General features: G+C 39.3%; 1 protein-coding gene across 2 annotated transcripts in view; it reads left to right on the forward strand.

Annotated features, from left to right (window-relative positions):
• The window catches only part of ppih (peptidylprolyl isomerase H (cyclophilin H)), a 48747-nt gene extending 41688 nt beyond the window's left edge, over nucleotides 1-7059 (forward strand). For both annotated transcript variants that reach the window (XM_061975570.1, XM_061975562.1), the window contains 3 exons: nucleotides 1884-1971; nucleotides 6102-6142; nucleotides 6269-7059. In XM_061975570.1, the coding sequence (XP_061831554.1) occupies nucleotides 1884-1971; nucleotides 6102-6142; nucleotides 6269-6337 (198 nt within the window). In that variant the 3' untranslated portion in view covers nucleotides 6338-7059. The remainder of the gene's footprint in view (nucleotides 1-1883; nucleotides 1972-6101; nucleotides 6143-6268) is intronic.
• The last annotated feature ends 6675 nt before the right edge of the window (nucleotides 7060-13734 follow it).

The following is a 13734-nucleotide window of genomic DNA, read 5'->3' on the forward strand; positions in this document are numbered from 1 at the left end:
TGTAAAACCTTTACTACAAGTAATTTTTTAAAGCAACATTTTCAACATTAATACATTTTTTTAACTTTACAAATTACAGGTCATTTTTAAAGCAACATTTTAAAACATTATTTACTTTCATAAAACCTTTACGAGCTCCATGTTGTGTTTTTAAGCAAAATGTTCAACAATATTTAGTTTTATAAAACATTTGCTCACAGATCATTTTTAAAGCAACATTTTTAAAGAAAAATGTTCAACATTGCTTACTCTCATAAAACTTTTACTAACAGGTCATTTTTCAAGCAACATTCACAACATTTGTTTCATTTCTAACCTGCTCAGTGGCCTTGTGGTTAGAGTGTTCGCCCTGAGATCGGTAGGTCGCGAGTTCAAACCCCGGCCGAGTCATACCAAAGACTATATAAATGGGGCCCTGGGGGGCGGTATAGCTTGGTTGGTAGAGTGGCCATGCCAGCAACTTGAGGGTTCCAGGTTCGATCCCCGCTTCCGCCATCCTAGTCCCTGCCGTTGTGTTTTTGGGCAAGACACTTTACTCACCTGCTCCCAGTGCCACCCACACTGGTTTAAATGTAACTTGGATATTGGGTTTCACTATGTAAAGCGCTTTAAGTCACTAGAGAAAAAGCGCTATATAAATATAATTCACTTCACTTCACCCATTACCTCCCTGCTTGGCACTCAGCATCAAGGGTTGGAATTGGGGGTTAAATCACCAAAATGATTCCTTTGCGCGGCCACCGCTGCTGCTCACTGCTCCCCTCACCTCCCAGGGGGTGAATAAGGGGATGGGTCAAATGCAGAGGTTAATTTCACCACACCTAGTGTGTACTTTAACTTTAACTTTCTCATTTTAAAATAACCCCGGTAAAACAACGGCTTACACGTGTCTATGAAGAAAAAGAAAACTATATACGCAGTAAATTAAAAGTTAAAGTTAAAGTGCCAATGATTGTCACACACACACCAGGTGTGGCGAAATTATTCTCTGCATTTGACCCATCACCCTTGATCCCCCCCCTGGGAGGTGAGGGGAGCAGTGGGCAGCAGCGGTGGCCGTGCCCGGGAATCATTTTGGTGATTTAACCCCCAATTTCAACCCTTGATGCTGAGTGCCAAGCAGGGAGGTAATGGGTCCCATTTTTATAGTCTTTGGTATGACTCGGCCGGGGTTTGTGGGCTTTGGCTTGATTAGAATGCATAATGGCCACCTTTGAACACATATTTTTTACTGAAATATTTTGTCTAATTCAAATTTGTGCATTTCTTTTTTTGTAGTTGCCCATGTAAGTATAGTGCTTTCAAACGATATTTAAAAAAAAAAGAATTTACTCACGGGCAGCACGGTGGTACAGGGGTGAGTGCATTTGCCTCACAATACGAAGGTCCTGAGTAGTCCTGAGTTCAATCCCGGGCTCGGGATCTTTCTGTGTGGAGTTTGCATGTTCTCCCCGTGACTGCGTGGGTTCCCTCCGGGTACTCCGGCTTCCTCCCACCTCCAAAGACATGTACCTGGGGATAGGTTGATTGGCAACACTAAATTGGCCCTAGTGTGTGAATGTGAGTGTGAATGTTGTCTGTCTATCTGTGTTGGCCCTGCGATGAGGTGGCGACTTGTCCAGGGTGTACCCCGCCTTCCGCCCGAATGCAGCTGAGATAGGCCTCAGCACCCCCCGCGACCCCAAAAGGGACAAGCGGTAGAAAATGGATGGATGGATGGACTAGATTGCGTAATTTAAATTAACTTTAAATGCAGTGTCATTGTCAGAATGTCACACACAAACACAATGTTCATGATTAATGCAGTATTTTATTGTGTTGATTCACATGCGTTAATGTTTAACTTTGACAGCTCTAGTAACTTCCATTTGTTTCTTTACTAGGCAAACAGTGGTCCAGGCACAAATGGATGCCAATTTTTCCTAACTTGTACAAAATGTGACTGGCTGGATGGAAAACATGTCGTCTTTGGTGAGTATGGATCTAAAATGTAACATCATAATTAGAGATATAATTTATAATATAATATAATTAGATATTATCGGCCGCTAAATGCTTTAAAATGTAATATCGGAAATTATCGGTATCGTTTTTTTAATTATCGGTATTGTTTATTTTATTTTTATTTTTTATTTTTTTAAATCAACATAAAAACACAAGATACACTTACAATTAGTGCACCAACCCAAAAAACCTCCCTCCCCCATTTACACTCATTCACACAAAAGGGTTGTTTCTTTCTGTTATTAATATTCTGGTTCCTACATTATATATCAATATATATCAATACAGTCTGCAAGGGATACAGTCCGTAAGCACACATGATGCTGGTCCACTAATAGTACTAACCTTTAACAGTTAATTTTACTCATTTTCATTAATTACTAGTTTCTATGTAACTGTTTTTATATTGTTTTACTTTCTTTTTTATTCAAGAAAATGTTTTTAATTTATTTATCTCATTTTATTTTATTAATATTTAAAAAAAGGACCTTATCTTCACCATACCTGGTTGTCCAAATTAGGCATAATAATGTGTTGATTCCACGACTGTATATGTTAGTATCGGTTGATATCGGTATCGGTAATTAAAGAGTTGGACAATATCGGAATATCGGATATCGGCAAAAAGCCATTATCGGACATCCCTAATCATAATTAGAGGTCAGGATCGGATTGGGGGCTGATATTTAATATTTAAACTATTCTATTCTATTCTATTATATTCTAAAGGAATGGCTGATGAGCTGCCAAACGCAGCCAACCTTTACCACAGCTGTGCATCAGTCTTTATATGGCTAAAGATTGTACTCATGTGAAAGGTTCCTTCAAAAGGGATGCACACTAAGATTATAGTTATATGTCCATGTTACACACATGCAATGGTCGCATAAATTCCAGGATGGGTGCTTGTCTTGCCAGAACATCGACTCGAATTTGAGAGCAAGCATTGTCGATCTTCTAAAATAATAATTCTCACCACCATGGCGGAAAATAAGCAAAGTTTCTTCCAACTACAGTTATCACTGGAGGAAAATGAATTGCTAAGCATGTTACACACACCGAGCAGGTCGAGACACAAAGCTAACCGCTTAAGCAGGGGTCCACAAACTTTTTGACTCGGGGGGCCGCTTTGGGTTAAAAAGAATTTGACCCGGGACCGGGCTGTATTTATATATACCGTATTTTTCGGACTATAAGTCGCAGTTTTTTTCATAGTTTGGCCGGGGGTGCGAGTTATACTCAGGAGCGACTTATGTGTGAAATTATTAACACATTACCGTAAAATATAAAATAATATTATTCAGCTCATTCGCGTAAGAGACTAGACGTATAAGATTTCATGGAATTTAGCGATTAGGAGTGACAGATTGTTTGGTAAACGTATAGCATGTTCTATATGTTATAGTTATTTGAATGACTCTTACCATAATATGTTACGTTAACATACCAGGCACATTCTCAGTTGGTTATTTATGCCTCATATAACGTACACTTATTCAGCCTGTTGTTCACTATTCTTTATTTATTTTAAAGTGCCTTTCAAATGTCTATTGTTGGTGTTGGGTTTTATCAAATACATTTCCCCAAAAAATGTGACTTATACTCCAGTGCGACTTATACCGTATTTTCCGCACCATAAGGCGCCCTGGGTTAAAAGCCGCGCCTTCAATGAACGGCATATTTCAAAACTTTGTCCACCTATAAGCCGCCCGGTGTTGTAAGCCGCATCTAACTGCGCTAAAGGAATGTCAAAAAAACAGTCAGATAGGTCAGTCAAACTTTAATAATATATTAAAAACCAGCGTTCTAACAACTCTGTTCACTCCCAAAATGTACGCAAATGTGCAATCACAAACATAGTAAAATTCAAAATAGTGCAGAGCAATAGCAACATAATGTTGCTCGAACGTTAATGTCACAACACACAAAATAAACATAGCGCTCACTTTCTGAAGTTATTCTTCATTCATAAATCCCTCGAATTATTCTCCTTCGTTGTCCGAATCGAAAAGTTGGGCGAATGTGGGATCCAAAATGTCGTCTGGCGCTGTCTCCCTGCCTCCCTGTCTTGGTGAACGTCACGTGTGTTCGCCTTCTGTCATCCACTGTTCCCACGCAGTTAGCAGTCTAGCTTCGAATGCCCTGTTGACACCAATATGTAGCGGCTGGAGGTCTTTTGTCAATCCACCCGGAATGACGGCGAGTATTGAATTAAGCGCGTAAGCGTGTCTCTTAATGTGATGTTATGAGCTAGCAAATATAACAACTACACTACCCAGCATGCAACGATAATGACGAGCATGCGCGGTAGCCCTGAGAAGCGTTGTTGTATGCTGGGAGTTAGAATGTGGTTATGAGCACGCTGTGAGTAAACGTTGAGAACTCAGTTAACACGCCTCGTCTGCATTATTTATAATTAGACAGACAACACACTTAATAGGAGCCATTTTGGGGTCTTTACATAAACACACAAATGGAAATGAAACGTCACATATCCCAGCATGCACCGCGCGCTTCTTCTATGGGGAAAAAAGATGGCGGCTGTTTACCGAAGTTGCGAGACCGAAACTTTATGAAAATGAATCTTAATATTTATCCATATATAAAGCGCACCGGGTTATAAGGCGCACTGTCAGCTTTTGAGAAAATTTGTGGTTTTTAGGTGCGCCTTATAGTGCGGAAAATACGGTATATGTTTTTTTCCTTCTTTATTATGCATTTTTGGCCGGTGCGACTTATACTCTGAAGCGACTTGTAGTCCGAAAAATACGGTGTATATATATATAATATATATAGTCGTGATCAAAAGTTTACATACACTTGTAAAGAACATAATGTCATGGCTGTCTTGAGTATCCAACAATATCTACAACTTTTATTTTATTGTGATAGAGTGATTGGAGCACATACTTGTTGGTCACAAAAAACATTCATGAAGTTTGGTTCTTTTATGAATTTATTATGATTCTACTGAAAATGTGACCAAATCTGCTGGGTCAAAAGTATACATACAGCAATGTTAATATTTGGTCACGTGTCCCTTGGCAAGTTTCACTGCAATAAGGCGCTTTTGGTAGCCATCCACAAGCTTCTGGCAAGCTTCTGGTTGAATTTGTGACCACTCCTCTTGACAAAATTGGTGCAGTTCAGCTAAATTTGTTGGTTTTCTGACATGGACTTGTTTCTTCAGCATTGTCCACACGTTTAAGTCAGGACTTTGGGAAGGCCATTCTAAAACCTTAATTCTAGCCTGATTTAGCCATTCCTTTACCACTTTTAACGTGTGTTTGGGGTCATTGTCCTGTTGGAGCGCCCAAGACCTAACATCCGGGCTGATGATTTTAGGTTGTCCTGAAGAATTTGGAGGTATTCCTCCTTTTTCATTGTCCCATTTACTCTCTGTAAAGCACCAGCTCCATTGGCAGCAAAACAGGCCCAGAGCATAATACTACCACCACCATGCTTGACAGTAGGAATGGTGTTCCTGGGATTAAAGGCCTCACATTTTCTCCTCCAAACATATTGCTGGGTATTGTGGCTGTTTTTTAATTTTATTCTAATTTTTAACTTTGGACTTCCCGCGGGCCGGATGCCGGCCGTAGTTTGGGGATCCCTGCGCTGAGGCTTCAACGTAAATTAGTTGGTGATCCATCCAGATGTTGATACCATCGATCCTTAGTATAGTATAAGTATATAAACAATATTAAGGTGATTACATCCATGGTTGTCCTTTTTTTCCTCTTTTATTATTACAAAATATTTTAGGGGGTAATTTTTGTTATTGTTTGCAAAGTCTCCGGATACAGGAAGGCTTTGAGGGCAACACCCGAATGATTTAAATGGCAGCCGATAGTAGTAGCACTAGCCACTTTATTTTGTTAAAAATTGTATGTGGCATTCAATACCACAAATTTAATACATCATCTAATTTACAACAATTCGAGCACATTCTACATGTAATAAGATACAGTAAGATTTATAAAAAATGTTTTTAATTTAGTTGAAATATATGAAATGTTTTCACTTTTGTCAAAGTTTTTGTCACATCCCTAATCATAATCATGTCTACATTCTCATGGTATTTGTGCTCGTTTTAGGTAAAATCGTTGATGGACTGCTGATCATGAGAAAAATTGAGGTAAGGTGCCTTTTAATTAAATTAATGGTTTGTGTTACCATCTTTGCTGTATTTACAACGTCAACATATATGTCATCTCCAGTCTGAAGTTACAACCTAAAGTGTTTTATTCCCCACCCCCAACAGAACGTTCCCACGGGACCCAACAACAAGCCCAAGCTCCCTATCCTCATTGCACAATGTGGAGAGATGTGAACCGCCATGCATGCAAATTGTTACGTGTGCACGTGAAGTGACCTGCCATTTAGTGACTCATATTCTTCTAGTCCATGCACTATATCAGTTTAGCACATCTCATTTAAAAAACAACACATACCTTGGCGGCATAAATAGTGAATACATTTTTTCATTTTTATAAACATTTGTTTTTGATTTTTGATGTAAAATGTGTTTTTGTTTTTTGTTTTTGAATAAGGGAAAGGTGAGGATCTAGAGCAGTGGTTCTTAACCTGGGTTCGATTGAACCCTAGGGCCTCAGGGGTTCGACGGAGGTCAAAACACACCCAACTCATCGTGTAAATACAAATTTCTCCCTATCCGCGTATTACGGATACGGCAACAGCTGACTGGTTTGCAGGTGTGTAATTTGTTGTGAGTTTATGCACTGTGTTGGTTTTGTTGTTTGAACAAGGTGATGTTCATGCACAGTTCATTTTATGCACCAGTAAAAAAAACATGGTATCACTTTAGTATGGGGAACATATTCACCATTAATTAGTTGCTTATTAACATGCAAATAAGTAACATATTGGCTCTTAACTAGTCATTCTTAAATACTTATTACTGCCTTAATGGCCTTATTATAACCCTAACCCTCTAACCCTGACCCTAACCCTAACCAAATAACTCTAAATTAAGTATTTGTTACTTAGAATATGTTCCCCATACTAAAGTGTTACCAAAAACATATAACTTTGTCTTGAATTTGAAAAAAAAAACATTTTATTTTTTACTAAAGAAGGGTTTGGTGAATGCACATATGAAACTGGTGGGGTTCGGTATCTCCAACAAGGTTAAGAACCACTGCCCAAGAGATACCGCCATGATGCCTTCATTTTAAAATAAGGAAATTGCGCCCTCCAGAGGACGTTTTGGCAAATGTACTCATATGTGAGTAAAGACATCCCAAAACTGTAAAATGGTTTAAAATGTGATTTATAAATGTAAAACAAATTCTTGTGGTATTTTCAGCCACAGAAATGGCTAAATAAACAAAAAATAAGAATGCTACAGTAGTAATGGCCACTAGAGAAGACAAAACCAATCAGAGTGCGCTGTTCAGTATCTTGGCTGCTGATTGGCTCTGCCTCAGGCAGCCTTACTATACAATCATCCCTCGTTTTCACTGTTAATTGGTTCCGGACATGACCACGATAAACAAATTCCCAGGAAGTTTAAGTTATTCATTATGAATCCAATACTTTAATAATTAGGGCATAAAAAAATGTTTACTACCTTCTAAATAAGTTTTTCCACATTACGAAAGCCCTCTATAGGTGTAAAATAACACATTTACACTTTTTTAATCCAATGTAGTAACGCTGCCTTAGGCTGAGCCAATCAATGGCCACGATACTGAACTGCGCGCTCTGATTGATTTGTTCAGCTATAATAGCCAATATTACTGTAATAATGATATTTTTAGTTTATTTAGACATTTGGCTAAATCAAAATGCTTAATTCAGCTTTTAAAAAATGTTTTAAATGTCTGCGATGCGGTAAAGCTGCAATATGTGAAGCGTGATGACTAAAGGGTGATATTTTAATGTCCAGATGACTGGCATTGTGTTGAAAAACATTTTAAGCAGGCATGTGGATTGTCGACAAAAACGTGGAAATCCGCGTTTTTAAACATTGATTTTCCTTTCAAAATAGCAAGTCCGTGTTTTAATGAAATAGGAAAAATATGACCCAAACAAACTTTGCTAAATGCTCGCCTCAGCTGCAGGTACTCGCTGTTCCTCTTGCCTAAACGCAGAGATAATCAGGAGCCCCCAAACTAGCTCGCTAGTTAGCTTACTTATTGTCGCCTCCATTCGTTCTCCGAGCCATAACGTTGACGACTGTCTACTTTGCTGTTAATCATTTTTGGATGATTACAATCCGAACACTGTTAGTTCCGAACTAGTTGTAGTTCTAGAGTTTTGACACTGGAAGTATACTGGACAAAAATATAGATGCAACTAGGGCTGCAACAACTAATCGATTAAAATAGATAATAAAAATAGTTGGCGATTAATTTAGTCGTCGATTCGTTGGATCTATGCTATGCGCATGCGCAGAGGCAATTTTTTTTTTTTTTTTTTTTTAAATGTTATTTTTTTACAAACCTTTATTTAAAAACTGCAACATGTACAAACAGCTGAGAAACAATAATCAAAATAAGTATGGTGCCAGTACGCTGTTTTTTTCAATAAAATACTGGAAAGGATAGAAATGTAGTTTGTCTCTTTTATCCGATTATTAATCGAAGTAATAATCGACAGATTAATCGATTATCAAATTTATCGTTAGTTGCAGCCCTAGATGCAACACTTTTTTTTTTTTTGCTCCCATTTTTCATGAGTTGAACTCAAAGATGTAAAACTTTTACTATATACACAAAAGACCTATTCCTCTCAAATATTGTTCCCAAATCTGTCTAAATCTGTGTTAGTGAGCATTTCTTCTTTGCTAAAATAATCCATACCACCTCACAGGTGGGGCATATCAAGATGCTGATTAAACAGCATGATTATTGCACAGGTGTTCCTTATACTGCCCTTCTCATTTCAATGGGTTTTCTTTATTTTCATGACTATTTACATTGTCGATTGTCAATGAAGGCATCAAAACTATTGACACCTGTGAAGTGAAAACCCTTTCAGGTGACTATCTCTTGAAACTCATCGAGAGAATGCCAATAGTGGGCAAAGCAGTAATCAGAGCCATGGGTGGCTATTTTGAAGAAACTAGAATAGAAAACATGTCTTCAGTTATTTCAACTTTTGTTGTTAAGTACATAACTCCACATGTGTTCATTCATAGTTTTAATGCCTTCGGTGACAATCTACAATGTAAATAGTCATGAAAATAAAGAAAACACATTGAATGAGAAGGTGTGTCCAAACTTTTGGCCTGTACTGTATATAAAAGTTTTAGATTTATAATTAATGTTTCCACCTTCTACCATCTTAGTCACGTCCGTTGTGTCCTTGGGCAAGACACTTCACCCCTTGCTCCTGATGGCTGCTGGTTAGCGCCTTGCATGGCAGCTCCCGCCAGCAGTGTGTGAATGTGTGTGTGAATGGGTGAATGTGGAAATACTGTCAAAAGCGCTTTGAGTACCTTGAAGGTAGAAAAGCGCTATACAAGTATAACCCATTTATCATTTATTTATTATTTACTTTGCGTAAATTAACTTATGTCCGAAACCAATTAACACCGATACATGAGGGACGACCGTATTGTATAGACAAGATATACTGGAACACTCCACTAATTATAATGAAAAAAAAAAAAAAAAAAAAAAAAACAATATATTTATAACAATGTAAATAAAATAATGTTCTTATTTAATTTTTTATACACATTTAGGTTGACGAGACCAATAAGTAACACTGCCCTCCTTTTGTTTGGTGTTTTTAACAGTGGACTTATTTTTCCTCATTGCGCCTTCAAAGTAAAACGCCTGACTATTGCTTTAAGATGCAAACAGTAGCATACAGGTTGCATCAAAATATTTTTCTGGCAACATAGCACATGCTCTTGTTTTAAAACTGCCTTTCTAAATGATGCATTTCAGTCCTTTTACTTGACTCCACTGTTTCATCTTGAGTGGTACAAGTAGTGTTTATCCTGCAAGAACGCCATGTTCCCCTTGTTTTATTAACCCCATTCTGTACCCGGCCCCTGCCCCCATTCCCCGTCGGCGACCCACATTGCAAGGGTAAAAATCAGGGATAACGCAGAAAGAGATAATCAGTGAGGAATTGCCGTTTGACTCTGACACGCTAATCATCCCAATGCAATACAGTTGGGGTGCTCAAGGGAAGGAAATGCTCGAAAGTGAAAAGAAGGAGCGAGCCATCCTCTGTTGAACTTATGTCTCCCTCTTTCTTATCCCCGCCATCCATACAAATCCAAGTGCAGATCCCCCTCCCCCATCCGCACTCTCACTGTTCCCTGCCTGCTTGGACTTCCATCCACTGGCACAAAAGAATCCTTTCACGTGGAGACTGTCCTTATGGAGGCTGGAGGAAGGATTTTGTGTGTGAGGAGATGGAGGGGAGAGCTCGCTTTCTGAGGTCAATGCAAAATCCCATCTTTGTGTGGGAAGAACATGAACAAGGAGCTCTTCACACATCGGCCAATGCTCATAAACAGTGTCAGTGCAGCATTAACATGACAATGGCCGGGGGGCCGTGGTGGGCTTGCTTCACGCCCAGTCTGGGTCTGTCTGCATGTGTGCTGTACTGGAAGTCCACTTGGACTCCCTGCAGTTAATTCCTGCGTTTAACCCGTTAATTGTACTGTCCGTTGCAAGTTGGGAGAGAGGTATGCATCATTTCATGAACAGTTTGAAAAATGTAAGGATTATTTTATTATATAGAACAGGGGTGTCCAAACTTTTTCCAGTAAAGGCCGCATACATAAAAATTAATCGCGGCAGGTGCCACTTTGACACATTTTCTACCTGTACAGGCCAAAAGTTTAGACACACCTTCTCATTTCAATGCGTTTTCTTTATTTTCATGACTATTTACATTGTAGATTGTCACTGAAGGCATCAAAACTATGACACCTGTGAAGTTATAACCATTTCAGGTGACTACCTGAATGCCAAAAGTGTGCAAAGCAGTAGTCAGAGCAAAGGGCGGCTATTTTGAAGAAACTAGAATACAAAACATGTTTTGAGTTATTTCACCTTTTTTTGTTAAGTACATAACCCCACGTGTTCATTCATAGTTTTGATGCCTTCAGTGACAATCTACAATGTAAATAGTCATGAAAATAAAGAAAACACATTGAATGAGGTGTGTCCAAACGTTTGGCCTGTACTGTATATATACACACACACACACACACACACACATACATTATATATATATATATATATATATAACAACATTCACATCTTAGCTTTGTGTTATAGTAACAAAGCATAATCTATGTAATTCTGCCCTAAATTAAGCATTTTCAAGCATAAAATCGCTAGATCGAAACAAATATTATTGGCATCTAGATGAGACCAAAACAATCCGACCGGGCTGTTCAGTAATTTGGCCACTGATTGGCTCAGCCTCAGGCAGCATTACTAACATTACCATAATAAAATTTTTAGCCAATTTATGCAGCCGAACGCTTAAAGGAGAACTGCACTTTTTATAATAAATTTTGCCTATTGTTCACAATCATTATGAGACACAAGAAGACAAAAGTTTTTTGTTTTTTTTTGCATTTTAACACCTAAAAATCGGCTCGTTCTGGGTATCTAGCAATCAAATTATATATGCATCCAAAAACCATCAACATTACTTCATTTACGTTCTGTTACCTGTATAATAACCAAGCTTTAGCGACATTGTTATTGCAAGAGTGAACACTAAAGAACTTTTTTTCTGTCGTAGTATCACATCGGCGTGCTACGGTATTAGCCGTAAAAGCTAGCTACGGCTTGGGGAGGAGACCCTGCCCCAAGTGGAGGAGTTCAAGTACCTCGGAGTCTTGTTCACGAGTGAGGGAAAAGTGGATCGTGAGATCGACAGGCGGATCGGTGCGGCATCTTCAGTAATGCGGACGCTGTATCGATCCGTTGTGGTGAAGAAGGAGCTGAGCCGGAACGCAAAGCTCTCAATTTACCGGTCGATCTACGTTCCCATCCTTACCTATGGTCATGAGCTTTGGGTTATGACCGAAAGGACAAGATCACGGGTACAGGCGGCCGAAATGAGTTTCCTCCGCCGGGTGGCGGGGCTCTCCCTTAGAGATAGGGTGAGAAGCTCTGCCATCCGAGGGGAGCTCAAAGTAAAGCCACTGCTCCTCCACATCGAGAGGAGCCAGATGAGGTGGTTCGGGCATCTGGTCAGGATGCCACCCGAACGCCTCCCTCTGGAGGTGTTTAGGGCACGTCCAACCGGTAGGAGGCCACGGGGAAGACCCAGGACACGTTGGGAAGACTGTCTCCCGACTGGCCTGGGAACGCCTCGAGATCCCCCGGGAAGAGCTGGACGAAGTGGCTGGGGAGAGGAAAGTCTGGGCTTCCCTGCTTAGGCTGCTGCCCCCGCGACCCGACCTCGGATAAGCGGAAGAAGATGGATGGATGGATGGATGGCTAGCTACGGCAAGCAATAATCTAGTTTCTACGTGAGAGCGAAACGCGTTTGAGTCTGTAATGTACAACACCGTGATAAGACACCAATCTGTTCTGACTGAAAAACATGAACAATTATATTGCAGTATCTGTAAGGTATTAGCCCATATTCCATGTTTTGTTTGTACACAGCTGAGCTAGCGTATGTCTGTCATGATACACACATGACGTGCTGCGTGTATCATGATCAATATAAAGTGTGACTCATTCGATGGACTGTTGCGCGTTTGGTCCAACTGGCCGGGGACATTTTATTTCTGGTTTATCTGGGGGTAAGCACTCCATTTATGTCAAAAAAGCTTGTCTCCAAAATCCACATTCGCAGCTATGTGTCGCTTGCACCTTATTCTCATTGGTTTCCGTCTGCGCCAACGTTTTGGTTTCCGTCTGCGCCAACGTTTCACCTTCTTCTTCTTGTTCTCTTCTATAAACAATAGTTCATCCTTCGTATATTCAGCTTCAAAAAGGTAAGGTTGTGAATCTTCAGTTGTCCAAAAATAGTCCTCTTCGTTGTTGGTTACCAAGTCTGCCATGATTACTACATACACAAGCGTTTTGTATCCAAAAGTAGAAACTTATTGTTGTTGGATGTCAGACGTGCGCTGCTATGGAAACGGAAATCAATGCCCGGAAGTCAGTCATTGATTAAAATTATCAAAATACGGTAAATATTAAACATGTTGCAACGTGTGTGCTACTACATTATATATAGATTTGCAGTGTGTATGTAAAACGTTGCTGGAGGGTTTTGAAGTTGTCTTAGAGGGTTTTGAAGGCTACAACGGTGATTCCCATTAGCCGCATCTTCCAAGCGTTTTTTGTCATCTTTAAAATCCTAATTTAAAAAAAACACGTGTGTTCTTGTCTCTCCTAATGATTGTGAACAATAGGCAAGAATAAAATAAAAAGTGCAGTTCCCCTTTAAAGGAGCTATATGTATTAATTTCATGTCACGTCATCATTAAATGACCATGATTGCAGTACCATTCCTGGCCACATTATTATATATGGCACCTTTAAGAATCATATAACTTGGTACTTGACACATGATAATTTTGCATGCATATTCTTCATAGTCATATAACTTGACACATTTTAACTGTTAGCATGCTAACAATAGCATTTATGTTCGGCTTACACATTTCAGCATCCACATGCAATTTCTTCCAATATTGCATATTCAATTTTTTTGTTTTGTTTAGTGTTCTAATGTGGGATGTGTTTAATTTGTCGTAAGAAT

The sequence above is a fragment of the Nerophis lumbriciformis genome, linkage group LG01 (assembly GCF_033978685.3).
Source record: "Nerophis lumbriciformis linkage group LG01, RoL_Nlum_v2.1, whole genome shotgun sequence".
Taxonomy (NCBI): domain Eukaryota; kingdom Metazoa; phylum Chordata; class Actinopteri; order Syngnathiformes; family Syngnathidae; genus Nerophis; species Nerophis lumbriciformis.